Genomic DNA, 27,347 nt, shown 5'->3' with positions numbered 1-27,347 from the left:
CATCACCATTTACTCTGCTGACGAACAAGCTAAAGTGGGAATTTTGGAAGACAAACAAAAACAGAGATGACATCTAGGGTGAACTCAGAGAATTGATAGAATAAAGAAGATTGATTAACAGTTCATGCTTTTTGTTTAAATTTCAAGCATGTTATTTAAATATTTAAAACTAAGGGGAAAAATTGCATAGAAGATTTGCTTGCTGCTGGAGCCGATACAATGAGCTACAAATTGTGGGATCCAATTTTGTGATTCATGTAACACAAGGTGAGAAACTACTCGTGGGACAAAGGATCCGAACCATTTTAAAAAATAATACTCACTCCGTTCATCATAAATATATTCACTTCGAGTTTAGTAGTACTTAGTTTTTAATTAACGTATGGTAAAAGTCGTATAGAAAAATACTCATTATATATAAGTGGAGGAAGAAATAAAATACTACTACTATTAGTCATTGGGAATCATTGGCTGCAAAGAATAATGATATATGCGTAGAGTTTTCTTAGCAATTTCCATGGATCTTCTTATTAATCAATCTCTTACAAGTTTCAACTTGAATTTCCAAACAAATCTATGACTTTAGGAATTCAAGAGTCAAGTGTAAATTAATTCACAATTTCTATGAGAAAGATGCCTACCTACTCTGCAATTCTTTAACATACTTCATGACGATAAAACATAAGAAAATTTCACAACATCACCTCATTTTGTTGATAAAATATGTTTACACATTTTGTCATTCCAAGCAAACCTCACCACGTGGAATATGTCATGAGATAATCTACTGTTAATTGCGTCACATCTTTTATTTTCATATCGTTTATACGTATAATATTGATTAAATTACATGTAGTAATTCACATGTCACATACCAAATTTCATAGTCTTGCTTCTCATCTATTCAAAATAGGCGTCAGTTAGCTCAAATGCTTCTCTTTTTTTTTTTTTTTTTTTTTTTTTTTTTTTTTTTTTTGCTTTATAAAAGGAAAAAATTTGAAAAATCTTTGAATCTTCTTTTCCATTGTTCACATTAGCAAATACTACTAAATAAATACCTCTATAATGATCTCCATCATATATATGTATATATATAAATTTCATCAATGGTTTTCACCAACCATGTACAAATAATAGTAATAATGATAAAAAAAATTAAGAGACATGATCCAAAAGATAGAGCTGTACAATGCCGAAAACTAGACTCTGCTCGGCTCGATACCATGAAAAGAGCCGAGCTGCTGCTGCTGCTGGTGGTATGACCTCTCAATGCCATCATCATCGCTCGTATAATCTAGATCTAAAGGCAGTGAGGCGTCAAGAGTAGCAAATGAGGGAGATGATTCCACCGATGCATCCAAGGATCGCGTTGTCAAGTCTCCTCTCCTCGCAGCCAAGTTTCTCCTGGCCTTGGCGCGCCATCTCTTGAGCCCTCCCACCACATTTTCAGGGAACACAGAGTTTCCCATGGATGTTCCCATCTGTCAATAACAACCAGCTGAATGAATAATGTGGCGAGAAACCGGCAACTTTAGGAGACGGCATTGCTTCATCTATACATACCTGAGTGACTAAAGCATACAAGGGGAGAGTGACATAGCCGCAGAGGATGGGAATCAGCACTCCCATAGCTATCTTGATCACGATATCTTCATTTTTGCGGTGGAAGCACGACCTCAGCCCAAATTTGTACTATCCATCAACCAACATACATGTTAGTCACAAGAATGAGTTCTCTAAACTCTAAAAACAGACAGAGAGAGAGAGTCACTGTTATGATACTCACCCAAGACCATGCGAAGAATGCCAGTTGAAACGAGTTCTGCAAATGAAGATGAATTATTCGATGTGAACACATGATCAAGAAAAAGAAGACAAGTAGTACCTGGAACAAGAGGAGGTGCATGAGGTGGAGGAGGAATCTGGGACGATCGAACCAGAAGAAGTGATCGCTTGGTCTGACAAGCAATGTTCCTTGGATTACATGTGACTTATCACTAGTGTCTAAGCACATTTTCGTGATGATGCCTTGCAGCTTAGTGCCAACAATGAGCAGCATCTGCGACAGAACGTTTTTTAATAGGCCGTATATCGGATTACTATAGCATCAAAGTATGATCTATGTTCACATCTTACCACTAATGGGATGAAGGGAAGCCATACATAGTTATTGAATACTGCATTTAGAGAAGGGAATTATGTTAGCTTTAGCTATTGGAATTTGCAATGTACAATTGTTATTAGTTTGAGCCTTACCATATGCATTGAAGAATATGAAGAGCACAGAGAACACCCAAATCCAGAGGCTGAAAAAACAGAAGCTGGCATTATCAGTCATGAAATTCGTATTTAGTCGTTCGATTAGCAATGACTGTAGTGGAAGGGGAGGAATTACCGCATACCAACTGCCACCTCAAAATCTTTCTCAAGTGCTCTCTTGATATACTTCTGGAAATCGAAGCTATTTCCTTCAGCGAAATGAGCCTGAATAAAAACAATAACAGCAAAAGAAGGTGACAAGATAATTCAGTAGTAACATTCTGAAATATTGTACAAGTGAAACCGAGAAAGTACGTACTGTGATGAAGCCATGTCGAAGAGTGAGATAGTCTACTTGGTAGACTGATCGAAAGAACTGTCGAAGAAAATTAACCTGCCAAAATTTTGAAAACATCAAACACTGATCCAAACCATAATCATAAAATTTTTAAGAGGAGTATGTTATACCGGCAGTCGCAACAATCTGTATTGACTCCAATATCTAAGATGCCTCCTTCCAAATGAGGTTTGATGAATGAACTGGAACCTCCTTGGATCTATATCATACAAAATACAGACTCATGTAAATTCTTTATGTCAAATAAAGCACATCTCAAAGAAGGAAAAAATAAACATACCATTTGAAAATTGATATTCCAAGGTCCTAGTTTCTGCCTCCCAATGTTCCCATCTCTTCATCTGCAATACTCAAATTAAATGATCCAAAAAGGTCATAACTAGTCATGAAACTCAACTGAAAAACAGAGTTGAAAAGTAGAAAAGAAAAACTGTGAAGAAAGAAAAAAATTGTACCTTTGCAGCACCAAGAGTGAAGGTAAGTAAAGTGGACAAAACATGGAAGAAAGCCAAGAAAAAGATCAAGACCTGAAGCTCCTGGACACCGCCCCTCGACATCAACGACATCTTCCCCTGCATTCGACAACCATCATCAAACATGATGACTGTAATCAAACTCAATAAAGATGGAGAGGAGGTTAATACATTTTCTTCACATTTAGGTTCCTCGTCTTCATCAGTTGTGAGGCTCGAGCAAGGAAGAAAGGTTTCTACGGCGCTTCTAGGTATGCATATAGTTGCAATTGGCTTCTCCAGCATCACCAGCGAGAATGAGATAAACCCCAAAAGCAGCAAGTCTGCATTGTCATCATCATGCCTGATTACTCGACAATATATGCATATCTTTTTTAATGGTTTTACGGGATTCGGCCAATTGTCTTTGCGTAATACTATCATTTGTCAAAAGGATCTCGTGCCTAGAACTTTCATCCATCTTATTGAACAAAAAGGAGCGTTCCTCCATTGATCAAGAATTTTCATTTTTGAAAAATATCGTGATCATCCAATAAGAAAAGATTCCATTTTCTCAAATAACAATTCAACGACCTATTGATTCTAACAACTAAATGCAAAGTTGATCATTCAGACCTTCCAATTCATAGATGTGGGATGAGGATATTCCCAAAACTCACACAGAAAAATGAAAGTAAGTTCGACAAAAAGAAATCTTTTTTATCGATAACCTAAGAGGCTCAGACCATTCAATCGAACACTATGTTCCGATAAACTCTTTCTCCAATTGAATCATATGGATCTATATCCACAAGTATCTGGATTCATGAAAAGGAAAAGACAAGAACCTGATTTGATCTTGTTGAGCGCTCCAAGGAGAGATTTTCTCCTCTTCCTCCCCAAATACTTGAAGCAAAACATGAAGTAAATAATCAATAAGCATTTATAAACATGATGAAATTGGAGTATGAAAAAAAAGGGGGTTGCAAAAAGTAACCTTGGCAAGCAAATGAAGGCCGTGCTCCAAAAGAATGGAAATGGAAATAAGAACGAAGCAAACGGTAGCGAAGGCCCATGTCGGCGTCCTCTCAAGACTCGCACTTTCTTCTCCGTCACTTTCACCAGCCATTTCTCCGTCGCAGATATTTTTCAAAACTACACACAAATAATTTAGAGAAGCTCCTTTGAAATATGGAGTACGTATATATTTGTCAAAAGGAGTGGGGTCCAGCGGAGGAGGGGATCAAAGTTCTATTTCAAAGTAAAAGAAGACACGCCCACCTATAGAAACCATGCACATATTTGGAAAAAGGGAGGGAACTCATTTGATTCGTCGTCGTATACGAATCAAGGTGTGAACACACCAAACTTTCCAAAATCACGTGCCACACAATATGACGCGGAATTTCAATCCTAACTAGAAGCTTTCAAGGGATTTCTTATTTTTTATTAACAAATTCCAGGTAACGTTCATTTGCTGCTATTGCAATTTCAATTTTTAAATCATTAAAATTAAATGAAGAGATTCTGTAAATAAAATAAACTCCAATCATACAAATGAGAACACTTCGAATAATTTAGGTGGCCTTTCCGTATGTTTGTTAGGTGGTCTTATCATTTTCCAAACTTAGTATTATATTATTATTATTATTACTAGTCGTATAAGGAGGAAATCAAATTGCACTTTATTCCCGATTAGGAAATTCAACGTAACGTTTTTCCATTTTCATATAGGGCAGCCGTAGTACCGAATTTTAGTTTCTGCTGTTAAAAACCAATGAGTAGGAAGAAATAAAGTTTACTTTAATGTACTGAAAAATATACCGCGTATTAGTAGTGAATAAATTGGTAACAAGATCAGGGTATACTCAATCAATAACTTGCATCATTACACATGAATAGTAATAACACAAGCTAATTAGGGAAGTTTCCTTTGTTCATACTTCATACAGTAGTGTACACAAATATTATCCATTCAGATAATTAAGTGATGATTTACACTTAAAATAGGATTCAGTAGTCAGTGGTGTGATTTCAGCACTGAGATATTAGGATCTAGAAATAATAATACACACAGAAAAGCATTGTCATCAGTTTGCCCAGAGGCACTTCTTCAATTCCACCCCAGGCAAAAATATCCCACTCTTCTCATCCTTGCATGTATCTTCAACTCAAAAGTAAAAGCAGCAAAAGCAAGGGTACCTGCGGTGGAAAGAGCTGCTGCCTGCTCACTTCTCAGCCTCTGCATATGTTTAGAGAGCGATATCGAGAAGCCTGTCTCTCACAGCGTGCATGTCGCTAGGCTTGGTACAACTGCTAGCCATAACCTTTGTCACTAATGGAGGCTGATACAGTTGGTCTTCATTGCTCCCATGACCATAAGCAGAAGCAGACGGAGAGACCTGATTATCTGCCTTTCCGATTGCATTTATCCCCTCGGTCAGAGGGAATCCGAAGAGCCTACAACTGTCTTTACTGAATAGCGGTTGAGTAAGGAGAGGACGATGAGATGACACTGTTGGGCTAGGGGCTTCGGGGGATCTGTATCCATTCTGCAGATTGTCTTTTGGGCTGATTTCATATGGTGCAAACTTCTTTGTAATTCTTTGAGAAACACGGAATGAATCCAGATTGCTAGTATCATGCTTATTCTGATGGCCGTAAAGCAGGGACGTAATTTGAGAGCTTTGAGGATTTGGCTGCTGCAACAACGGTATTGAGGAAGGTGATAACCCTCGAATCATTGATGGTGAAAGGTGGGGACTAACATTGTACTGGGGTGCGGGGGACCAGCAACTCCCATTCCTGGGCAACTGCATCCCATTAAACACATTACTAGCATTCTTTTCCTGTGGGCCTCTTCCATAAGACAGGATTGGTGTTGTTTCTTGACCTTGCAAGACCTTACGGAATTGAAAGGATTCGCCTGCAACAGTTCTCTCCAACGAATTCCGAGTATCTGCATGATGTTGCCTGATGCTGTTTCCGCCAGCATGAAAGCCGCTGAGGCTCGTATATCCCCTAATGTCAGATAGGTGATTCCGGGAACCCTCACCCCCGCCATATAGAGAACCGAAAGGAAATACTTCTTGACCTTGCAAGACCTTTTGGAACCTTAGAGGCTCTCCAAAGTCTGAAACATCGTTCCCATCTGTAAGAAGCATATAGATACTAGCAATTAGTCTCAAATTCCGGTGGAATGGTAACAAATGGGGAGAAAAACCAAGCTCCGGCCTGGATGAATAAGGTGTGAACCTCTGTGAATGGGAGCATCGGGCTTCGCTGCTGGGAAGCCTGTCCTATTTCTTTTGGTTCCAAGCAACGCAAGGCCGTTGGGTCCAGACATAGGACCAGCCAGCTCAATCTCCCAAGGAGATACCCTATTAAGACGATTGACCTCCATATCATCCCATCTAACCTGCACCAATCATTTGGAGTTTCTATTATACTAATACAGCCCAGGATATAACATGGTATTTTCGACACAATCAGAAACAAAAAAAACTTATTTATATCCATCTCTCAAATAGGTTAACTGACTCAGACCATGATGTGTTCGCAAGATGCCTCTAGTCAAGTTAGCTCCAGATAAAGTATAAACAAAGATAATACAAGTATGATACGGAGTATAATATAAAAGCCTAAATCAACCAGAAACTAACCAGTAAGCATTTCCACTTTGAACCAGGCCAACTTGCAGGATCCACATCACTGACACCAACAATGAGGCCACTGCACCTGCCAAAGTAAAATTAGTCTCCTAATAGTATCAGATAAGAACGAAAAGCTTAAAATAAAAGAAACCAACCTTCTCTCAGAAGAGTCTTCTGCTTCAAAGCGAATTTTGAACCTCATTCCACACGAAAAACTTTGTGTAAGGCTCTTGCAGAACTTGTGATGAGGCACAATAATATCTGAAGACCGCACTCTGCATAACATGACCATAGATTCAGACACATGAAGTCAAAAAATAAGTATGAGAAGACAAGCATATTATCTTAGTAAGATAACAAATTGTTGAAGAAATGCATAATTTTGATGACAGAAATAGTATACCCACAACCAAATGAAGATTAACAGCAATAAAGGATTCTGCAAAGATACAGTAAGAAGAAAATACTAAGCCATAATCTCAAAAAGGTAAACATGGGCTGTGTTTGAAGATGCCTCTGTTGTCTGAATTCAGATAACATTAGAAGAATAAAAATGGAAAAATTTATGGCATCCAAAACTGATTCAGCACTGATTTTTAAAAAAAGAAAAACATTCAGTAGACTCTTTCTATATGGCATTGAGCCCAGATATACTTCGTCCAGCAAGCTTAGGGAACATAACAGAAAATCAAGTGATTTAAAAACTATATCGGCAAAAGTCACATAGTAACTAATATACCTTGGATTATAACAAATATCAAATGTGCTCTGAGAGGTTATCGCATTCACTACTGCAGCAATACTACTAGCATTGCTAGTGGGGGGGAGGGTAGTAGCACCACTTTTGATTTGCGTAGCTCTACGAATCCCAAGCCTCAGTTCCCCATCACCACCTCTGCAACAATATTCCTTCGTAAGAGTCCATCAATTTAACTATAGCCTAAGTAAGTGCATAATCTTCCAACCTTAGAAAGAGGACAGCATCTCCAGACACCAGCTTCTTCTTATTGACAAATGCACTCCAACCAGTAGTCAGTAAATGCCTTCGAGGCTGACCTGTACAACGAAAACTATTGAGATTCTTTTTCGAATACAAAGTGTTTGAATAGCGCTCACATGCATTGTGACCACATAAGTAAGCATTATTATCACTCACCTCTGTAGATATGCCGAAACTTCCACTCAATTCCATGTAAATCCTTAGCGACAAGCTCTTGTGAAGGTCTCTGTTGTTTATAATCCTATAAACAGAACACAACAGTTCAGCATTTGGACATACATTGTGATCTAATCAATTTAACACCATTGTAAGCTCAAAGATAAATCCTTTTTTTTGGGGGGGCGGGGGGAGTAGTGTGGCTTTAGCTACCAGTGCAGGAAAACAGTCCTCAGCAGCGCGACGAGGAACAGAAAATCCACCATGTGTGCTGGTATCTGATGCGGTAAGAGTTTTACAGAACATGTGGGGTGTCATAGTCTTCCCCACACTTTCAAGATCTTCGTCTTCTGCCTCAGATTCCATTATGCCTTCCCTCCATTTTTGCTCTATCTGATAAAATAAATTTACTTGATAAAAATTCTTTCAGATCACAGGAGTATCTTGATAATGATGCTCCACAAAAGAAGGCAGACCATTACTGATAACTAAATTACCCAAAAATAGAAATTTTCGCAAGAAGGAAAATGATACTCCTACTCCTTTCTAATTCAGAGGAAGAAAGTTCAATTCCCTTGAAAAGAAAAAAGAAAACCACATGTACAAGATTAACATCAAACTCATTCCCAAGAAAGATAAAACTCCTAAATTTGTCAATTACCAAATCAAAATACTGAATTAGAGCAGAAACTAAGCAATCTTCCAAATAAATGTAAACTGGCAAGAGGGATTGAGCACCAGCATTACATTACAAAAATTGATTTACAAAGCCAAAAAAGAGAAAGTAGCAATAATTAATCAGAAGCAGAACTTAAACCTTCTACAATTATTTTTCAAAATTCAGCATTAATAGCAAACAGAACAGCAGTTGCAGTCATACAAACAGAATGCTCTTCAACGCCATGAGGATTGGAGAATCTAGCCGTACCTGTTGATCCGAAATGAGTGAAACCTGTGCATACACCTCATCACTAGCCGCATCCGCCTACCAACACAACCTCCACCATTTCAATACAACCGAAGACCAAAATTCAACAATTCAACACCAAAAAAGAGGAAAAAAATTAAAAAAAAAAACAAACATACATGGAGTTTAACATCAACAACGCGGCAAAATACGTGAGGAGAGAGATCATAAGTCACAGCAGGATGCTCAGGGAGATGCTCCACATGCCCCTGGGGAAAATAGACCACGGCGCTCCCCTTCCTCGGCAGCGAAATCAGCGGCCCCGCACATGCGTGCCAGAGCTCCATAGACACCGACGGCGCAGCCAATTCCAAGCTCCCGGAGGCCGCCGACGACGACGGCGACGCCAATTCATCATCATTGTTCACAGTGTTCAAATCGATCATACCACACACCATAATTGAGACCTAATCGAAGCGAATTCCGAGGATTAATAGAGGTGGATGCGTGTTGCTTCTACTTTCCATATACAAAATGTGAGCTGAGGATGAGAGAGAAGAGATACCTTTATTTAACTTAGCAGCGCAGCATTAGCTTTCTCTCTCTCACTAAAATGGGGCTGCCTTTCTCCGCTCTGTACATCAAATCAGACTTTATTATTAACTCGTGTATTTAAGCTGTATTTATACAAAACTGGAAATATATTAAAGGACGCTACTCCCTATCCCACAACCCTACGCACAATTTTTATTCAAATTGATCTTCGATATAAATTTATGTATAAATATGAGAGAGGCCTGCAAGTGGCAGCGGCAGCAGCTGCAAGGAGCAGCGCTGCAACTGCTGGGCGAAGGAAACAGCTACTTCTGATGATGTATGTGTGTGGCAGAGAGTGAATGTGTGAGAGAAATTAAATAATTATAATTACATTAGAATAGATATACCCAACTGTATGTATTGTGATTATTTGGGATTTGTAGAGAGAGAAAGGAGCACTCTGTGTACAAAAGCCCCCTTTATTTTCGGGGGATGTCTATTCTGTCCCCTTCCACTTCAACAAATCTCCCTCGTGTCCCTTTGCCTTATTTAATTCACTTTCATTTTTTCTAATTTTCGACAACTACTTATTTACTCATTACAATTTTCAAGCTTACTTAACTAGTATTCCCTTCGTCTCGTCTGCGAATAGAAGTTTTATTTTTATATTTTAGTATGTATGTGAATAAGGGTTCTGATTTATTTTTATTATAAATGATAATTAGGTCTCACTTTCAACTAACTCATTTCACTCCTATTTTATTTAAAATTAATATATACAAGTGAGACTTCTATTCCACAAACTTTATCCCACCCACTTTTCTTAATATTTTTTAAAACACGTGCTGACTCCTGTTCGCGGACGGAGAAGGGAGTAGTAGGGATAAGAGTTGACTCGCATCAACCAAATAAAAAAAAAAAGAACTTACATATGTTTGATTGTTGCTATAACTTAATTAGAGTAGATGGCTAGATGTCTTAATTATTGATTTGAACGCATCATAAGTAAGGGACCAATGATGGACCATAATAGACCAGGAAAACTAGTTCGAGATTTAATTCACATCTCCTTTGAATTGTCTTCGGATAATTCTTAAATAATAATCTAATAAAATGCAAGAAATATTTGAATAAATATTAGTAGGATTAAGTTGCATCAGCACCGCTTGGGAGTACTAATGGTGCAACAAGAAACAAACGCAGCAATTTAATACTCCTAAGTATGATATTTAAAGTGAAAGTTTGGTAAAGTTTCTTTTAGCTGTCAAATTTGTCTAGGTGCGAAAGTTACGTTACCTAAAATGTTTAATTGCTAATTCCATTTTCTTCTAACTCCTCCTAACCACTTTGTTTCCACAAATCTAATAAGTTTGGCCTCACAAATCAGAATGGTTTATGGTTCTTCTTTTTTATAATTCTCAGGGGCTATTAATTTTAGGCAACCGCAGTTGAAATTATCTTTTTTTTTTGTTGGATCAATAAGGATGGCAATTAGGCCCTATTTTTTGTGGGAAAAGATGGTCCCAATTTTTTGATTCCTTTACCTCCTTGCATTTTGTTGCAATCAAATTGTGCACATGAGATGTTGTGATATAAAATATCTAGACTTTTTAATTGTATGAAAAATAAAATAAAATAGAATAAAACAATTGCTGCAGTTTCTCACCAAGTCAATAGCTTTAATATTCTTGATCCTCAAATTTATTAAAAAAAATACTGAAAAGGTAATAAATCATCATAAGATCGAAAAAAGAGTTTGGATCATAATTTTTTTTTCAATTTTAAAAACTTCTAAAATTGAACTGGGCAATATTCCAAATAGGAGTAGGGGTCTAGGCAAAACTATAAATTTTGTTAAATAAAATTACTAATTAAAATTCGAATATTTTTTTAAAAATTTCAAAATATGTCAACAATTATCGAATAACCATATATGAATAACATTGATGTCCCATTTTCTAATTTTAGGCAATTAATATGTATCACGTGTTTTATTTTGTATTTTTTTATTATTATAAATTTGGTCGAGCAGAGCTATAATGAGATTAAGGTCCATAAAAGCTCTCTAGAGAGATGCCCGCAAGCCGACAATAGGGCAGGTCCTAACAAATAGCTATTAGTATATGCTTTCAACCCAATGTAATATCATCTTAAATATCAATATAGAGTTGATTGAATTTGGAGGCACAAATGAGCTAATAAAACATGTAAAAAATGTTACCGGAAAAGAAAGAGGGATACAGACAAAGCAATGCAAAAGGAGGGAGGCAAAAGAATTTTTAAAAGTAGAAAAAAAAGAGCGGCCCCACCTTACCTAGTGCATTAATCATTAATCGCTACATAATATTGTTGGGATTAGATAAATTAGTGACGGTTAAAGGACAAAAATACCCCCGGCTTCGAAATTAGTTAGGGGAAAGGAAAAAGAAAAGGATATGGTGGTAATTATAGAGAAAGAGGGAGGAGAAAAGAGTAAGGTGGTTGTCAGAGGGGGGCAATGAATTGGTAGGATAGTAACCCGGACAAAACGGGTTACTACACAAGGCCCAACTGATAATGACCCAACATACACATACTTCTTTTATCCTTTTTCGGATAGCTTTCTTCCCCACGCGCCTTCCAAACCTTCTATTCTTGCATTCTGGATTTAGTGTGTCAAATTATTAAAATACTAATCTATATTCCAAAAAAATTCAAAATTTGTAAAATAAACTCGATCATCACAACAATGATAGATATATGCAAACATAGATATACTAATATGCTAACTAATTTTAAAGTTATAATATATATTCAATTTCGTGATGTCACGTGGCACAAAACATGCAATATTGTAAATACTAAAATGTACTCCGTAATATATACTTGTAGAAGTTATATATCGAATTCGGCAGATTGCATTTTAGTTATAGACATATTGCATTTTTTATTTTTGAGTTTTGTATTTTAGATATAGACTGTTTAATTTGCATTTTGTGTATAGACGTATTGCATTTATATAGTTTATTTTGCATTGTAGATAATTAATGTGAAAATGCAAAACTTAACAATATAAAATGCAATTTGCTTATAACTAAAATGCAATTTGCAGAAATTCATCTACAGCTTCACAAATGCATATTGCATTTTTGTGTTTATAATATTGCATGTTTCGTGCCAAATGGCAGCACGAGATCGAATGTACGTTATCACTCTAATTAAGGATGCGCCCTAATACTCACCTATACACAACATATTGTATTAATATCTTATTAGTAGTAGTTCAAAAAAAATGAACTAAAGAAATTGTACTATTACAAGCATTTTTCTTTAGATAGTCAAAAGTCTGGTGTCTGAAAAAGGAAATACTAGCAAAATAATCCTGCTCACGGATCACATGAAAGCAAAGCACGCTTTACACGCGCTCTGAAATCGCATCAGCGCATTCATGCTTTTAATTCACTGCACACACTGAGGAAAAAGCGCTCTTTAACTTGCAAATAATAAAGCCTTACAATAAATTGACAATTTAGGATGCCCCATGTCGTTCCTGATGGGTAAAGTCAAGACTGCCCCTCGCCTTCCAAAAGCTTTCTTTTACACTTGCCATTTTTTGCTTTAATTAGTTATTGCTAAGTCTGTAAAACTGTGTTAAAAAAAGTGGAAAAGGAAACACTAATTGTAGTGACACAATTCAACATTTTATAAGCTTCTATTTGCATCACCGCCCGGATCTAGTAACTTTTATATGGTTAGGGGTAAATGAACGGAAGAATATTCTTTACTTTCAAATAGGGGAAGTTTACCCAAATTGGCCTACATATTTCTATATATACCCAAGCAAGACATTACGATAAGGGCACATACGTCATTACACCAGAATACTAAATAACGTAATTCATAAAAAATTACTTATATCGAAAACAATAAATCTATGTGACCAAATTTTGTACAACCAAATTCTTGTTTATTTGACAAAAAAATAGGTTTATTTATGAATTTAATTAAAATATTAGATACATATATAGTACATGGAAAGTGCATAATATTGTGGTTATATATTTATGACTTTTTACAATTTTTTAATTTTTTTAGAATTATATATGTAACCAGTGCCTACTTTAATTCAAATTTTAAAAATAATAGAAAGAAAATTCAAATATAAATATAAAAAATGAGATTAAAGGCTAATAAGTCTTTTTAACTTATCCACTTACTATATTTATAATTTTAATATATAACTAATACATCAAATTATTAATATAACTTTATTTTGGTTGTACAAAATTTGGTTGTTTATCATTGGTCTATTGAAAAACTCGGAGCTCTCGACAATTCGCTTGGATTAACCAACAATTTTCTACTGATCTCAATTTCACGGTTTCTGAGAAAAATAATTGAAATATAGGGCAACGACAAGACCGGAGATTCCTGTCACTAAATTATTAAAATGGTCGTTCAATTATTTATTGATTATTTATTAAAATACATCTACCCGTACGAGACGGTAACATAGTAGATTTGAGAGGAATCATTAATTAAGAAGACAAACGTCTTAGTAGTTGAGATTAAAGTATTTCTATTATCTTGTCTAGCTAGGAGTAGTATATAATTTATTCTATATTTTCATACATCCTATGTGGATATTTATGAATAATTTTAGTTGTTTGAGGAAAACTTATTCAATCTGCCGTGTAGCATTGCGGCGCTTCTGAACCATAACTATATCAATGTACTAGTTATTCATTTGAAATAGATTAAAATCATGTCCCTAATTCAGCTATAACTTCCTCAGTATAACCAGTTTAAGGCTAAGGGACTCTAGTACTTGTATCCTATATTTTCTGATTAAGTATTGGACGCTGGAGCAGCCTGTTGGATTACAAATTCATCCCACGTTAAGGAATAATAGAAATTGTAAACTAATAACAATCCTAACACAAACTATAGAAATTTATTTTGGCCGGTAGAGGAGGGTCAAGATCTATATATTCTAAATATTAAGTGAATGAATGTTTTTATATTTCATCAACTCACCATGATAACATGAGTTATTGCATTCTTCCACACGACAATTTGATTATGAAGTTTTGAACAGATATTTTACACGAGTCATGTGACTATTAATCAACTAATCCATAATATAATTGAAAAATCCATGAGAAGAGTTCGATCGAAAACCTTTTTGCATATTTAAATAACTGAATGAATGGGTTACTTCGTTAGTAGTACTATGTTCTTATACATTCAATTGTTTGAATATTATGGGTAGCTAGTTTATATTCTAAAAATCATTCATCCTTATTTGTAAATTTGACTAAGACATAATTCAGCTGCATATTTGGACATTATTCCTCAGCAGGAGCTTACCTAAAACGAAAATAAACAAAATTTCATGATGACAAATTATAAAGCATTGGCCAAATTTTAAGGAAACAATCAAAATATTTATTAATTTAGGGTTGACAGATCGGCATATGTAATGATGAAAGTATTAGCCGCAAATTAAACTCACGTGCAGTCTCGTTTAAAGCAAATTTTATGGAAATCTAATTATGCTTAAGAATCATTTTGTTCTGTTAGTTGTCATGATTTCACATTAACTTTACCTTAACCATTTACATAATTATGTCTTTGACCAAATTTCAGCATGCATGTTGTTATCAAATGACACTTATTAAATTACTTTTCCACTCAAAGCTATTTTTGTTTTTTTCGAAACGTTCTACTGATCCACTTCCACACAATTTTTTTTTTTTTTTTTAAGGAATATTTATATATATATTGATTATTGACGGCTAAGTATTCCTATATTGGTTTTGTACGTATAAAATCCAATAACCCTTATTTTTCTTTACAATTTTATTTATTTTTCTATAGAAATAAAAATTTTATCTTTTATGAAATTCTTATATATATATATATGCACCAATAATTTTCGGAAATGCTTAAATTAAAAAATCAAGAAATTTCATCTGAAGTGTATCTGTAGCTATATAAATGCTTACAGCAACATCACTAGACACAAATAGAAGTGATGATTCAGTTGTTTAAAGTGGTCCAAAATGAAGATAGAAAAGTTTCGAGCGAAAGCATATGCTTTTTTTGCTATCACGAGGCTCCAGAATTTTATTTATTTTTTATGTAACAAACGGGACTTCGATTTAATTGTTAATAAATGAGTCTATATGTGCAATGGGACAGATATCTAAATGTCTCACTAAATGAGAGCGGCATAGTGAAAATGACATTTATCTTTGTTTACTAGAAATATTTGATTCAGTTAAAACTTAAATTACATTTGTCTCTATTTAACAGAATGAAGCGCTGAAACCTTGAATTAGAAATTTGCAATCATAAATTTTGTCTCCAAGTATTTAATAAGTGGAGTAGTTGAAAAACGTGTGTACAAATGTACCATGCATGTGGTAAATAATAGTAGTAGAAACTTATTGACCGAAATTAAAGTACTACTCAGTAGTATAAATATTTGGAAGTTGTTAAATCCATAAATGTAAATCTTTCACAAAAAGCTGTTTTCCGTCGTTGCAAAACTCATCACGCATGATATTCCATCATTGCAATTTCATTTAACAAACTCATCACACGATGGCACAGCGATGTCGCATCGTCGGTCTATCGTGGATAACCTTATATTCACAATTATTAAAACTTTGCCACTACTATTGACGAGCAACTTAGTCCGGATCAGGGTGGTCTACCGACCCAGCCTTAGACTCATGGGGCCCTCAAAACTTGATTAAATTCGGCTTTTGATTTGTCCAATCCATAAGGGTTGGGTTTGAAGGAAACGTCCCACTAATGGAGGGCTTTGTGGAACTCCATCAAGTTTGCCAATGTCTGATGGGTTTGATTATCTTCTACACGTTAAGAGGAAGTTGTATTATCTTGGAAAAAATACGTCAATCCGTAAGCACTAGCCGGGACGTAATTTATCTTGCGCGAAGAGGGTTTTATTCTACTTGACTTATAGTTTGTTACTCCCTCCGTCCCACTTTAAGAATCCCGGTTGAATTCGGAACGGGTTTTAAGAAATGTAAAGGAAAGTTGGTGAAAAAAAATAGTGGAATGTGGATCCTACTCTTTTATATTAGTTTTATAGTAGTAATAAAATGTGAGTGGGAAAAGGTTAGTGGAATGTGGAGCCTAATACCATTTATGGAATATTCCAACCGGGACTCTAAAATGAGACACCCAAAAATGATAAACCGGGACTCCTAAAATGGGACGGAGGGAGTATTATTTTTGTTATAGTATTCATTCCACTAATTGTTGTTATTTTTCTTTCGATTGTAATAGTTATATAGTACCGCTTATACAAAACTTAAAAATTTTATCCCAATATTTCTAACATGGTTCGGTGTTTCTCCATCATCCATTATTTGCAACGCTTTTATGATCATAGCAGACACGCCTTAATATGTGGTACTAAGCCCCTATCATTTTTTATTCATTTTTATGTTGTTATTTTTGTTAAAATTATCCAAAAGTATGTCCAGCTCTTACTAATTAAATGACGTAAATACAAACAAAATGTCAAAGATTGGATGCCTAGTAGGGACTGAAATTGGATTACCAGTCGAAGAAATATTGCTACAAATAAATTAGTTTTAGAAAAGAAGAAGAAAATGTCAAATAGAAGAATCGAAAAAAAAGTACTCCGTAATAGTCTTACATAAACATAGTTTTAAGATTAATAATTTAATAATTATTCAGCACACCAAAAAATAGTGTGTTTCAAAAGTATTATTGAAAAAATATGATTTCCTTATTATTTTAAAAAATGGGAGTAATGATTAGTGAAATAGATAAATTAAATTTAACAAATCCTTTTGCTGCACGTGAAAGACACATTAAAAAACAAAATAGAGAATGGTAAATAATGGTGGAATAAATAGTTAGAAGGGAGGAGAGAGAAAGTTGGAAAAGAATGGCATATAGACAAGGACAGATGAGAAAGGGTTTGGCTTTTTTAGCTTTTTAGCAGAGAGCTCAGACCCCCTCGACTTTTTCGCGGGCATTCCCGAAACCCATTTCTGCCTTCTCTGCCGCCGGTGGGCCTCTCTCTCTCTCTCTCTCCCATGCCCACTCTCACTATTTCATCGCATTCCCACGCTCACCAATATTAATACTCTACTGATTATCTCACCATTTAGATTTTAGACTATCCACAACCCGTGATCGGCGCAACGAACTCGCCGTGACAAGCGAGTACGTTTAGGGCCGATTCGGGTGTTGAACCACGAGTGGTGGTTGGACAAAGAATCCGTGAGGTGGCCCATGAAGTAATGACCTGGCAAAATATCCGCCGTGACCAACGAGGACGTTGGCCCTAAATAAGGGTCATATGTTACAGATTCAATCTCCCACATTGGTTACGAGAACAACTGATGTAGAGTATAGACTAAATAGGTCTTCTCTTCTAATAAGCTAGTTTGATACTTCCTCTGTCCCACATTAATATAGGCATTTTATTTTCTGCACTCGTTTTGAAAAAATAATACTTAAATAGTTAAAGTGGAGAGGGAGTAAAGTAAGAGATAGAATAATGTAACTCTTCGCCAATCGTCATGTCTACGTAATTCCTAGTAGTTGAAACGTTATGAATTTGTTAAAACAAAATTTTACATATTTTAATTTTAAGTTAAACTGATGTCTCGAATTAGTGTGTTCGTAATCAAGTGTTGCTAAATCAATGTATAGTTGTTTAAGATATGAAGCTACGTTATTAAAATTTTTAGTTTTAAGAATTGAGTTAGAATGGAATACATATCTTAATGAAATTGTTTTTTTATTATTTCAAATAATCGGATGTGATTAATGATAATGTATATTTCTTCGATTGTACTTGTGATCAAAACTTTCATACACTTGTATTTATATAAGGGGAGTTTTGGAGAAAATAATAGAAATACCATAATGAATATTATGATAAAATAAAATGAAAAACATATGATAACCAAATAAGTACTACTATTAAAGATCATAAAATATTTATTTACACCATAATGATTAATATCAAACGACCCACAAGCACGTAGAAACATCAAAATGAAATTTTGAGTAATTGTCACATTCTAGCCTCGTTTTCTAACCTACTGTAATTATCTCATTAATAATAATGTATTTATACATATTAATGTAGGGATGCATTATGATGGCACCAATTATAGGAAGCATTGTTTATGCTCTCTTCGTTCCAATATAGTACTAGATGCGTTTCGTTTTGAGCATTTGTTTTGGAAAAAAAAACTTCAACAAATTATAACTAATGACATACAATTCTCCAAGTTTAACCTTAAAACTTGAAAGATGCTTATTCATATATATTTTTAAGCTTTATTAAAGTTTGTTAATTTTGAATATCAAAATAGTAGATTTTTCGTCTAACTGAAAAAGATAGTTTTTAGGCATTCATTTTAGTTATTTAACCATTTCTTTCTCTATGATATGCACACACACTGACACTGGAATTTTTAAATTATTTCGATATTTTTGTCAACTTAGCTACTTCAATTTTCTGCATATCGTTTTTAAAATGATAGCATATTACCCCATCATTCGAGTATGGAGCTTTTGCACGAAACATAGATAGAATTGGGAATTGTGAAGTAATTAAAAGAATGCTTCATATATCAAAAGCTAGCTCTTCGAACTCTCCCACTCGCCATCCTCTTAGACTCCCATCATTTTTAGTAGTATTAGACAAAAATACACCCATTTAACAAAAAAATAGGAGAGTGATAGGTTCAATTAAATGTTGTGTAGTGCTTATAGTCAAATTATAATAGGTTTGATGAAAAATACCGTATATTTAATTAAATGGGAGATTACTATGCCGACACGCCTAAGAGATGGAACTGCGCTATAAATATACACTAGCCGTTCTCTTTATAACCAATCGCTTTTGAAGTGATAGCACTTCAAATAATTAATTGTTACTAGTAGTTATGAATAAGAAAGCGACGTATTTGTACAACCAAAAGGGCCACACTAGTGTTCGTGTTCATTACTAAAACTAAATACTACCATAAATACTAAATGTGACAGTAAGCTTAATGTGATATAAATGCGATATAAATACAATCTCTTGGGTTCATTACCATGTTTGATGCATGTTAAAATGTGTTATAGGAGTATATAAAATACGTCGTGTCATATCACAATAGTAACATTGTTAAGGTCTTTTCCCTTTAACGGTGGCCGGCGATAGTGCTCGGCGGCTAGAGCAGTTCCGGCGCCCTACGTAAGGTCGGTGGAAGATCAGTTTCAGGCTGTGCGCGGAGTCTTTCCATCGGGCAGCGTGAGAACTAGGGTTTGTAAAATAATCAACGATAAGTTGGCCAAATAATATTTCCATTCATAACTGAGAATATGAACAAAAGCCCTATTTATAGACTAAGCACCCTATGGTCGATTCGACCTATTCCTATTCATCTCGGGAAAGAATTAACAAAGAAAATCCGAAACGGAGCTTATAATTATGCCCGACTCAAGCCAAAAATAAATAATAAAATATCATTGTCCAAAAAGGAAAAAGGAAAATTAAAAAATAAAAAAGAAAGCAATTAGCTAATTAAGTAAACTATTTGGAGACGTAATCTCCAAGCCTCTCCGGCGGTCGCGCATTCCTTTTAGGCTTCGACTTTGCAATGGAAGGTTGTTCTAACTGTTCTTGTTCTTCATTACTCCTACTCAGTGCACTTCCCTCGTCTACCGCCGGTTGAGGTTGTTACGTTCGGGTTGTAGGACCGTATCAAACATATTATCATCCTCTGTCAATTTATTCTTTTTGTTCCATGTTTACACAATTTTGGTTATATGGATTTTGTGGCATTTTATACTCAGGAAAAAAAATTGAATTCTGAATTTACTTCAGTTTCTAACATTATACTAGTAGTAACTATCTAAGCTCTTAGCTGACGGACATGGTGGTTGTCATACACGTTCGGAAAAGTAGGACACATAAGGGGGGACGAAGGGAGTGTAGATCATCAACTATTCTTTTAATATAACATAAGCTATTTTGTCAATAACATATTAACAATCTTTTAATATAGCATAAGTCGAAGATTTATTGAAGAATGTACGGGAAATGGAAAAATACAAAGTTATTAAGAATTTATGATAATAATGCTCTAGAAATACAATGTCATGAGTTTAGATCAACCACCAAAGGACATTATAAATACAATGCAGTACAAATGTACAATCCTTTTATTTCGAAATTTATCAGAACTCTACTTTTGAAACACTCATTTTTGTCCCTTTTAGACAAAAAATATTAATGAAACAATATATAGAAGAAAAAGAGACTAAAATACACGAAGGCTTTTGCCTGTTGATATAATAATGCTGTGTCGCTAAAATAGACCTAACCTTCTATAAACTTCCCCGGATTTATAAATTATATATTGTCCATGCTATGGCGATTTAAAATAATAAAAAGGTTTAATAGAAAATGTAATTTACTACTGTACTAATTAATTCTCTAAGTATGGTTTGAACAAGTATTCCTTATAATTTGGAATTTGATTTTCTAAACAAACATATAAAATTCATTGCAAGTCTTGAAAAGTCCAAACGAAATATATTATTTCTTCAATGCATTATGAAAAGACTCATATTAGTATATTATAGATATAGGTGGTAGAATATTTGATTGGAAGAATTTTAGAATAAACATTAAACTCAAAAACACTTAAATACTACTATCAATTTGAAATTTTCAATTCTATACCTATTACTATTAATTATTTTCAATTTTATTAATAACAACTATAGTACTTATATAATTAATAAAAATTAGAGGGTTAATTTTATTTTATTTTGTGAAGTTATTTATTTTATTAAAATCATAAGCGAGGTGTTAATTTGTTATGAAACAACGCAGAAGAATAAACAAAAGTTGTACCCAATGTCGACCATATGGTTCTGGGTCAGCTATTTGGGTTGCAGGTAAATTTGGTGAGGGGTAATTTGATAAAAAAATTTATCAAGTTAGAAACTTATAACCATGTATGTTATTCGTATTAGTTTGCATGCTTTAGGTAACCTTATAATTGAACTCAAATACTCATTCCGTCCATGACAAATATTTTTGGTAGTGAACTGTAAGTATTTTAATAAAAAAAAATGATAAATAAAAGAGAATTGAAGAAAAAATTAATAAAATATTACTAGTATTAATAAAAAATAAAATCCACTTTATTCAATGGAAATTTTTTATCTAAATAAATAGAAATAATTTTAATAGCCAAGAAAAAAGCATTAGATTGGCTACTGTTATTAATATTATCACTTATTTAATTATGAATTTCGATATGTCTTCAACATAAATCCCCAAAAATTAAAATAAAATCGGATAGGAGTATATAATTTGTTTTGCGGGGGACAGAGTTGGCAGCCGAGAGTAGGCCCATCACTTATATTTACAAACAATCAAAACCTTTAATTTTTCATTTATCAACTTTGTATACGTATCTTTCTTGCTACTTTCATTAAAATATTCTTTCATATTTCTATATTGTGTCTTCACAAATTCACGATATAAAAATTACTCCCTCCGTCCCAGTTTAAGAGTTACATTTAGAATCTTCCATATTTGAACATAAAATTTTGCCTAATTATTCATCAAAATTACACCCAAATGTCATTATTTGCATAAAAATAAACCAAAAAAAAAGAAAAATGTCAAATCATCGCACTTTCCACCAACTCACTTTATTTATTACACAGTCCATTATCTCACTTTATTTATTACACAATCCACAAATTTCTTAGAACTCGTGTCATAACTAATTGACACTCCTAAACTGGGACGGAGGGTGTATTATTCATAATACATTTCCAATCTTCATTTTAAAATAATAATTCCTCCATCTCCATGTATAATTCATTTTTATCATTTTTGATTTGCCAGTAAAAAAATATTTTATTTTGTTCTTAAAAACTTTTTCATCATTACAATAACATAATTTGAATTTCACTATCCATTGCTGTTTATACAACCTTCGAAAGTCGTAAAAGTAGGACAATCTGAACCTCATCATACTGCTTAAACGGGCAATTTTGATAATAGCGCAGACTTTTATGTTGAATTTTTCCCAACTAATCCGTGAAGAGGATAAAACAGTGAAACTGTCGGAATTATGTAATTATCCAACAGGAAAAATGAAAATCATTTTTTCCGTTGCTGAAAAAACAAAATAAAATGTAATTCCTTCGTCCCTTGTTTAGGAGTCACAATTTAACTGGACACAGATTTAAAGAAATGTAAAGAAAAGTTGGTTGAAAGAGTTAATGGAATGTGAGATTCATTTTCTTATATTGGTTTTATAATAAAATGTGAGTGAATTGAGTTAGTGGGATGTGAAACCTACTTACCATTTATAGTAAAAATGAAATTGTGACTCTTAATTGGAAACGAATCGAAATGGAAAAGCGTGACTAATGGGATTATAGTAAATGTAATGTCAGATTTGTCACGAAAAATGAAAACCCTGCTTTGAAACAGATAGGCATTGACTGTGTTTGCCCCTTCTCTAGAAGCTTATTTTACTAGCTATAAATATAGCGTAGCTGATGCTATTTTTGTACTTTTATATTCCAGATTGGCCTCATTATTTAATCATCACACATTTTCGTACATCCCTATATTTATTGCAAATTGCAATGCCCACTATTTTATAAATACAACTATTCATTACCAAATTTTATAACTATAAATTGATAATTTTAAAAACATTTATCAGTTAATGCTGATTGTAATATGATAAATTGTATGATATTTATCAATTTATAATTAGATATGGTAATTTCACAAATTGAATTTACAATTTGTTAGTTTCGATTTTTATACTAATAAAATCTTGCTAGAATAAATATTTTATAATTAGTTGTTAGTTTAATAATAAAATATAATCCGATGAATCACTATTTTTAAAACGTACTCTAATTATAAAACTTTTCAAATCTAACCTAGGGCAATAATTTGGCACCTCAATTTTGTTGACTTTAGTTAGATCTGAAAAAAAAAATCAATCGATTAGGTATGTTTTTGTAATTGTTATAAGCGAATGAAATGTAGTCATGTAGTTGGATTACTATTTCACTTTTATTAGGTAGGTAGATAAGATAATTGTCACTGAGTTAGTTAAGATTGTGATATTGTAACTGTATGTATATAAGTATTAGGGAATGATTTTTGTCACGTAATGTCTTTACCTTTTTTTCAAAATCAGTTTCTATATCCAATTTTATGATTTTTATTTTTTTTCCCATAATTATATTTCATATCTTGACTAATGCACACTTATTATTTTTTGGAAGAAGACATAAACAATTAACATTCAACCCTTAAAAATAAAAAATCAATTTAAATATAAATTTTAAAACTGAGGCATCAATTTTATTTAATTGGTAGGGACCTTAATAAGTTTCTTGTGTTAAATCATTAAGATTACTCTCTTAATGACTTACTTTTGTGAATCTTCATTTCCATATTACTTTCTTTAACCAATTCTTTGTTGGTCTATTTATGCTACCCTTATTTGGACCCAGTGAGTTGAAAATGGGCCTTTAATAAAACATACCTACTCAGTTTAATGAAATGGGCCTTTAAAGCACCCTTAATTTAATGCCTCAATGTAAATTGGTGCCAATTCGGTAATAGTAATACTGTACAATACTGAATACTACTACTACATATAATCCATTTATTCAATATTGTTTATAACTATTTATTTATTTTACCCCTATATTAACACTTCAAATGTTTTATAAAATTAACATAGAAAAGAAAATTTCGAACAAAAAAAAAGACCTTCTACCAAAGATAATTATATGATTAATATAAATTATAAATGTATACAAATTACAAATTACAAAACTCTCTCTTAGCCAAAGACATTAATCTGTTCCCCAAAATAAAACAAACTATATAAATCAACGTACCATGCGCACGTTCCATAACAACTAGAACATTTATTTTTTTGGCAATGTGTTTGAAAATATAAAGGAACAATTAGAAATAAAAAAGGAATGCAGCAACTCTACATAGACGAGAGCAAATTAAGGAAGGTGATATTGTTGCCTAATTTTTCTAATGCATCGGCATTATTAATTAATCAACTAGCCAACTATGGCTATTGGAAATTAAACCTTACGTTGCACCCTTTCGAATTCGCCCTTTTCAGTTTCTGACTCGGCGACGGCGATAAAGTAGCCGCCGGCGACCTACACGACTCGCTCCGATTCAACGTTGTCGACGGGCACTTCAGTATTCCCTTTATAGGCTTCTTCGTCCCGCCTCCCGCCGACGACTCGTCGTCGCCTGAGTTTCCGCCTTTCTCGTTGTCTCCTTCCGACGTATACGCCGGAGACTCGTCGTCGCCGGCGAAGTAGTCGGAGAACGGATCGTCTCGGTGCTTGGCGTCGAGGAGATCCTCCATCCGGGCGCGAATCTCGGCGTCGGCCACGTCTTCGCCGGCGCCAGCGCCGTCCGGTTGGATTTTTTTGCTGGCGGGGAGCTTGAACCATCCCTCGGCGAGGAGTTGGAGGGAATTGAGATTTTTGGCGAAGGAGGGCTTTTTGGAAGGAGATTGGAGCCTCTTTTTGTGGAGCATGCCCATGGCGATGAGGCTGGTGACGAAGAGCTGGCAGATGGCGCACTTGATCTGCGCGTGGCGCTCGAAGGAGGCGGACTCGGTGAGGCCGATCATCCGCTTGATCCCGACGACCTTGCGGGCGAGGTCGCCGAGCTCGTAGCGCTTGTATTTAGGGTCCTTGTAAACCCTAGTGGCGATGTAGCCGATGTCTATTTGCCTCTTGCTCAGGCCTAGTTCGTGGAAGGGGAAGAGCTCGGTTTTCTCGGGAATGCCGAAGCCGACGAAGCGGATCCGCTTGTCGGCCAGGAACCTGTTGGGCAAGAATAGTTGGCATATGATATTAAAATGAGAACTTGACAATTCATCGGTTTACTGATTTATTAGTTGGTATCATAAAATATACTCCTACTATGTTTATAAATCAGCAAATTGATACTGATATGTTTTGTTATCTCAACTTATATTAATGAATGTTCTAAATATGATAGAATGAATAGAACAATACTTTTTTTTGAAACAACAACCGCTCGGGCCTACATTTGTGGCGAACTAAAGTATGATAGTCAAAACGTAAAAAAAAAAAAAAAAAAAAAAAAAAAACCAAAACAAAAAAAAAAATCCTCCAAGGCAAAAACTAGCAACAATCTAACCAAAAGAGCAAATACAGAGAAACAAAAAAAAAAAGAATGATGCATGAATGTTGGAGGGAAGAGAACCTGTGGATGGGGGCGGGGAGGGACTCGCCGGCGCCAAAGCGGAGGATGACGCAGCCAGCGCCGAAGGAGAGGAGGAGGAGTATGATGGAGGGGTCGCGGGGATGGCACATGACATCGAGGCCAACAACGGGGGGCTCATCCCATGTCTTACCGTCGGGGAAGAGGAAGTCGATTTTGCAGAGAGATTCGAAGATCTTCTTCTTGAAGGTGATGCCTTGAAGCTTCACCTCGAAACGGTTAGTGCGCAGGTATACCACCCCAGCCGCCATTAATTCCAGATGATTGAGAAATTGTAATTAAGAAGAAGAAGAAGAAGAAATGGATCGATTAAACGCACGGTCTTTGCTAATTGCTAGCAATCTGTCAAAGACACTGAGATGGGCCAGCCGAGGGTGGTGGCCATCTGCGTGCGATCGATCGACTCACAACTTTCACACCACAAAAAAAAAATACTCAAACTCAAGCTCAACAATTGATTCAAGACGTAATATACAAAGGATCACCAGAATGAGGGGAAATCCTTCTTCTTTACTCTCTACCACCGTTGCCTTTTGCCTCCTATTTTTTTTCATTGGATAAGCTTCATTCATATTCTACTAACGTTTCTCCATGAATGTAGAGTTTTTCTTCTAAAAGTCAATGTTATGATTAATTTACAAATCATATTAGTAAAAGAAGAATAAAATATGAAGAAAAATTAAGTACAAACATAATAAATGTATTGATTTTTGTCATAAAAAATGACTCCATTATTGTTAGATAATCTAAAAAGGATTCCGAACAGAAAACGTTAGAACAAAGCCAATCCACCAAAATTCGGGTCAACCATACTTGAGCGGCGGGTTAATTGGATTACGCATCTAGCTAACAATTCCTACTTATCATACATTTTTTTTCGACTCAGGGATATAGTATGAACTAACAAGGACATGTTTATTTGTTAGCATTAAGTCTGAAAAAGCGATATGACTTTTTTTAATTAGATCGAAAAAACAATCAATTAGAAATCTTATTTTTAGAATTCATATTTCCAAGGAATTGATTAAATGAAAGTAATGTTGTTATAATATGAATCGAGGGAATATTACCTCCTTAAAATATAGGGCTGGGAATTCGGTCATCGGTTAACCTAACCGAATCACAACGGTTCTCGGTTAACCGATAACCGACATTCCGAGAATTTCGGTTATCGGTTCGGTTTCGATTCCAAATACTAGGCGACCATCGGTTCTCGGTTAAGGTTCTCGGTTTAACCGAGAACCGATCGGTTAGAACCGATTAGAACCGCCCAAAACTAATCACGCAACCCTTCTTTTCCTTCGCTATTCTACTCTCACGGAGCAGCACAGCCTCCTCCACACCGCGCAGCCAGCAGCCATAATTTTCGGCGCTGCTTTTCTTCACCCCGGCCGCTACTGCGACACTCCGCCATGGATCCGCGCCTTCGCCTTCTCTTCACTCTGGATTTTGGCATTTTCAGTATAATTATCAGTTCACCACTACAAACATATAAAACGTTAAGAGCAATTGGCGCAAGTGGTTGGCTGGCTGTTTTTCTCACCCATTGGCAAAGGATCGAATCCCAGCAACATGTTTTTTTTTTTTTTTTTTAATTCGGTTACATCAGTTAACCGGAACCAAACCCGAATTCAGTTCCGGTTCCAGTTCTTCATTTTCGGTCAATTGAGGACTCGGTTAACC

At 34.8% G+C, this 27,347-nt stretch overlaps 3 protein-coding genes across 7 annotated transcripts; all 3 read right to left on the bottom strand.

The window, feature by feature from the left end:
* Window positions 1-1,055: 1,055 nt before the first annotated feature.
* LOC125215443 (MLO-like protein 12) lies at window positions 1,056-4,230 on the bottom strand. Its single transcript, XM_048116863.1, has 14 exons — window positions 4,067-4,230; window positions 3,918-3,975; window positions 3,262-3,413; window positions 3,073-3,189; window positions 2,898-2,958; window positions 2,728-2,816; window positions 2,579-2,653; window positions 2,396-2,484; window positions 2,257-2,306; window positions 2,137-2,177; window positions 1,886-2,059; window positions 1,787-1,822; window positions 1,564-1,692; window positions 1,056-1,481 (listed from the first exon to the last, which is right to left on the bottom strand). The coding sequence occupies exons 1-14, from the start codon at window positions 4,196-4,198 to the stop codon at window positions 1,200-1,202; spliced, it is 1,485 nt and encodes a 494-aa protein (XP_047972820.1). The 5' UTR covers window positions 4,199-4,230; the 3' UTR covers window positions 1,056-1,199.
* Window positions 4,231-4,987: 757 nt separating this feature from the next.
* On the bottom strand, window positions 4,988-9,752 carry LOC125215174 (auxin response factor 3-like). 5 transcript variants are annotated; one of them, XM_048116513.1, is made up of 12 exons: window positions 9,735-9,752; window positions 9,351-9,419; window positions 8,965-9,252; window positions 8,807-8,863; window positions 8,092-8,271; window positions 7,879-7,963; window positions 7,688-7,778; window positions 7,462-7,617; window positions 6,878-6,997; window positions 6,732-6,807; window positions 6,325-6,487; window positions 4,988-6,220 (listed from the first exon to the last, which is right to left on the bottom strand). In XM_048116513.1, the coding sequence occupies exons 3-12, from the start codon at window positions 9,241-9,243 to the stop codon at window positions 5,322-5,324; spliced, it is 2,106 nt and encodes a 701-aa protein (XP_047972470.1). In that variant the 5' UTR covers window positions 9,244-9,252; window positions 9,351-9,419; window positions 9,735-9,752; the 3' UTR covers window positions 4,988-5,321. The 5 variants fall into 5 exon arrangements, with proteins under 5 accessions (XP_047972470.1, XP_047972466.1, XP_047972471.1 ...); XM_048116509.1 differs by lacking the exon at window positions 9,735-9,752 and adding an exon at window positions 9,528-9,687; XM_048116514.1 differs by lacking the exon at window positions 9,735-9,752 and adding an exon at window positions 9,528-9,687 and having other exon boundaries at window positions 6,732-6,801.
* A 14,466-nt stretch (window positions 9,753-24,218) lies between these two features.
* LOC125209103 lies at window positions 24,219-26,087 on the bottom strand. Its single transcript, XM_048108706.1, has 2 exons — window positions 25,647-26,087; window positions 24,219-25,240 (listed from the first exon to the last, which is right to left on the bottom strand). The coding sequence occupies exons 1-2, from the start codon at window positions 25,913-25,915 to the stop codon at window positions 24,469-24,471; spliced, it is 1,041 nt and encodes a 346-aa protein (XP_047964663.1). The 5' UTR covers window positions 25,916-26,087; the 3' UTR covers window positions 24,219-24,468.
* Between the last annotated feature and the right edge of the window lie 1,260 nt (window positions 26,088-27,347).

Source organism: Salvia hispanica, chromosome 3, assembly GCF_023119035.1.
Source record: "Salvia hispanica cultivar TCC Black 2014 chromosome 3, UniMelb_Shisp_WGS_1.0, whole genome shotgun sequence".
Lineage (NCBI taxonomy): Eukaryota > Viridiplantae > Streptophyta > Magnoliopsida > Lamiales > Lamiaceae > Salvia > Salvia hispanica.
This window is presented reverse-complemented; position numbering and strand designations above follow the sequence as displayed.

Coding starts and splice junctions, on each gene's coding strand:
- LOC125215443 (XM_048116863.1), bottom strand. CDS start 4,198: ATGGCTGGTGAAAGTGACGGAGAAGAAAGTGCGAGTCTTGAGAGGACG. Junction 2,060..2,136: donor TTCCCTTCATCCCATTAGTG/GTAAGATGTGAA, acceptor GTTCTGTCGCAG/ATGCTGCTCATTGTTGGCAC. Junction 1,482..1,563: donor TGTATGCTTTAGTCACTCAG/GTATGTATAGAT, acceptor TGTTATTGACAG/ATGGGAACATCCATGGGAAA.
- LOC125215174 (XM_048116513.1), bottom strand. CDS start 9,243: ATGGTGTGTGGTATGATCGATTTGAACACTGTGAACAATGATGATGAA. Junction 6,998..7,461: donor GATATTTGTTATAATCCAAG/GTATATTAGTTA, acceptor CATGTTATGCAG/AGTGCGGTCTTCAGATATTA. Junction 6,808..6,877: donor GAAGACTCTTCTGAGAGAAG/GTTGGTTTCTTT, acceptor TTACTTTGGCAG/GTGCAGTGGCCTCATTGTTG.
- LOC125209103 (XM_048108706.1), bottom strand. CDS start 25,915: ATGGCGGCTGGGGTGGTATACCTGCGCACTAACCGTTTCGAGGTGAAG. Junction 25,241..25,646: donor CTCCCCGCCCCCATCCACAG/GTTCTCTTCCCT, acceptor CTTGCCCAACAG/GTTCCTGGCCGACAAGCGGA.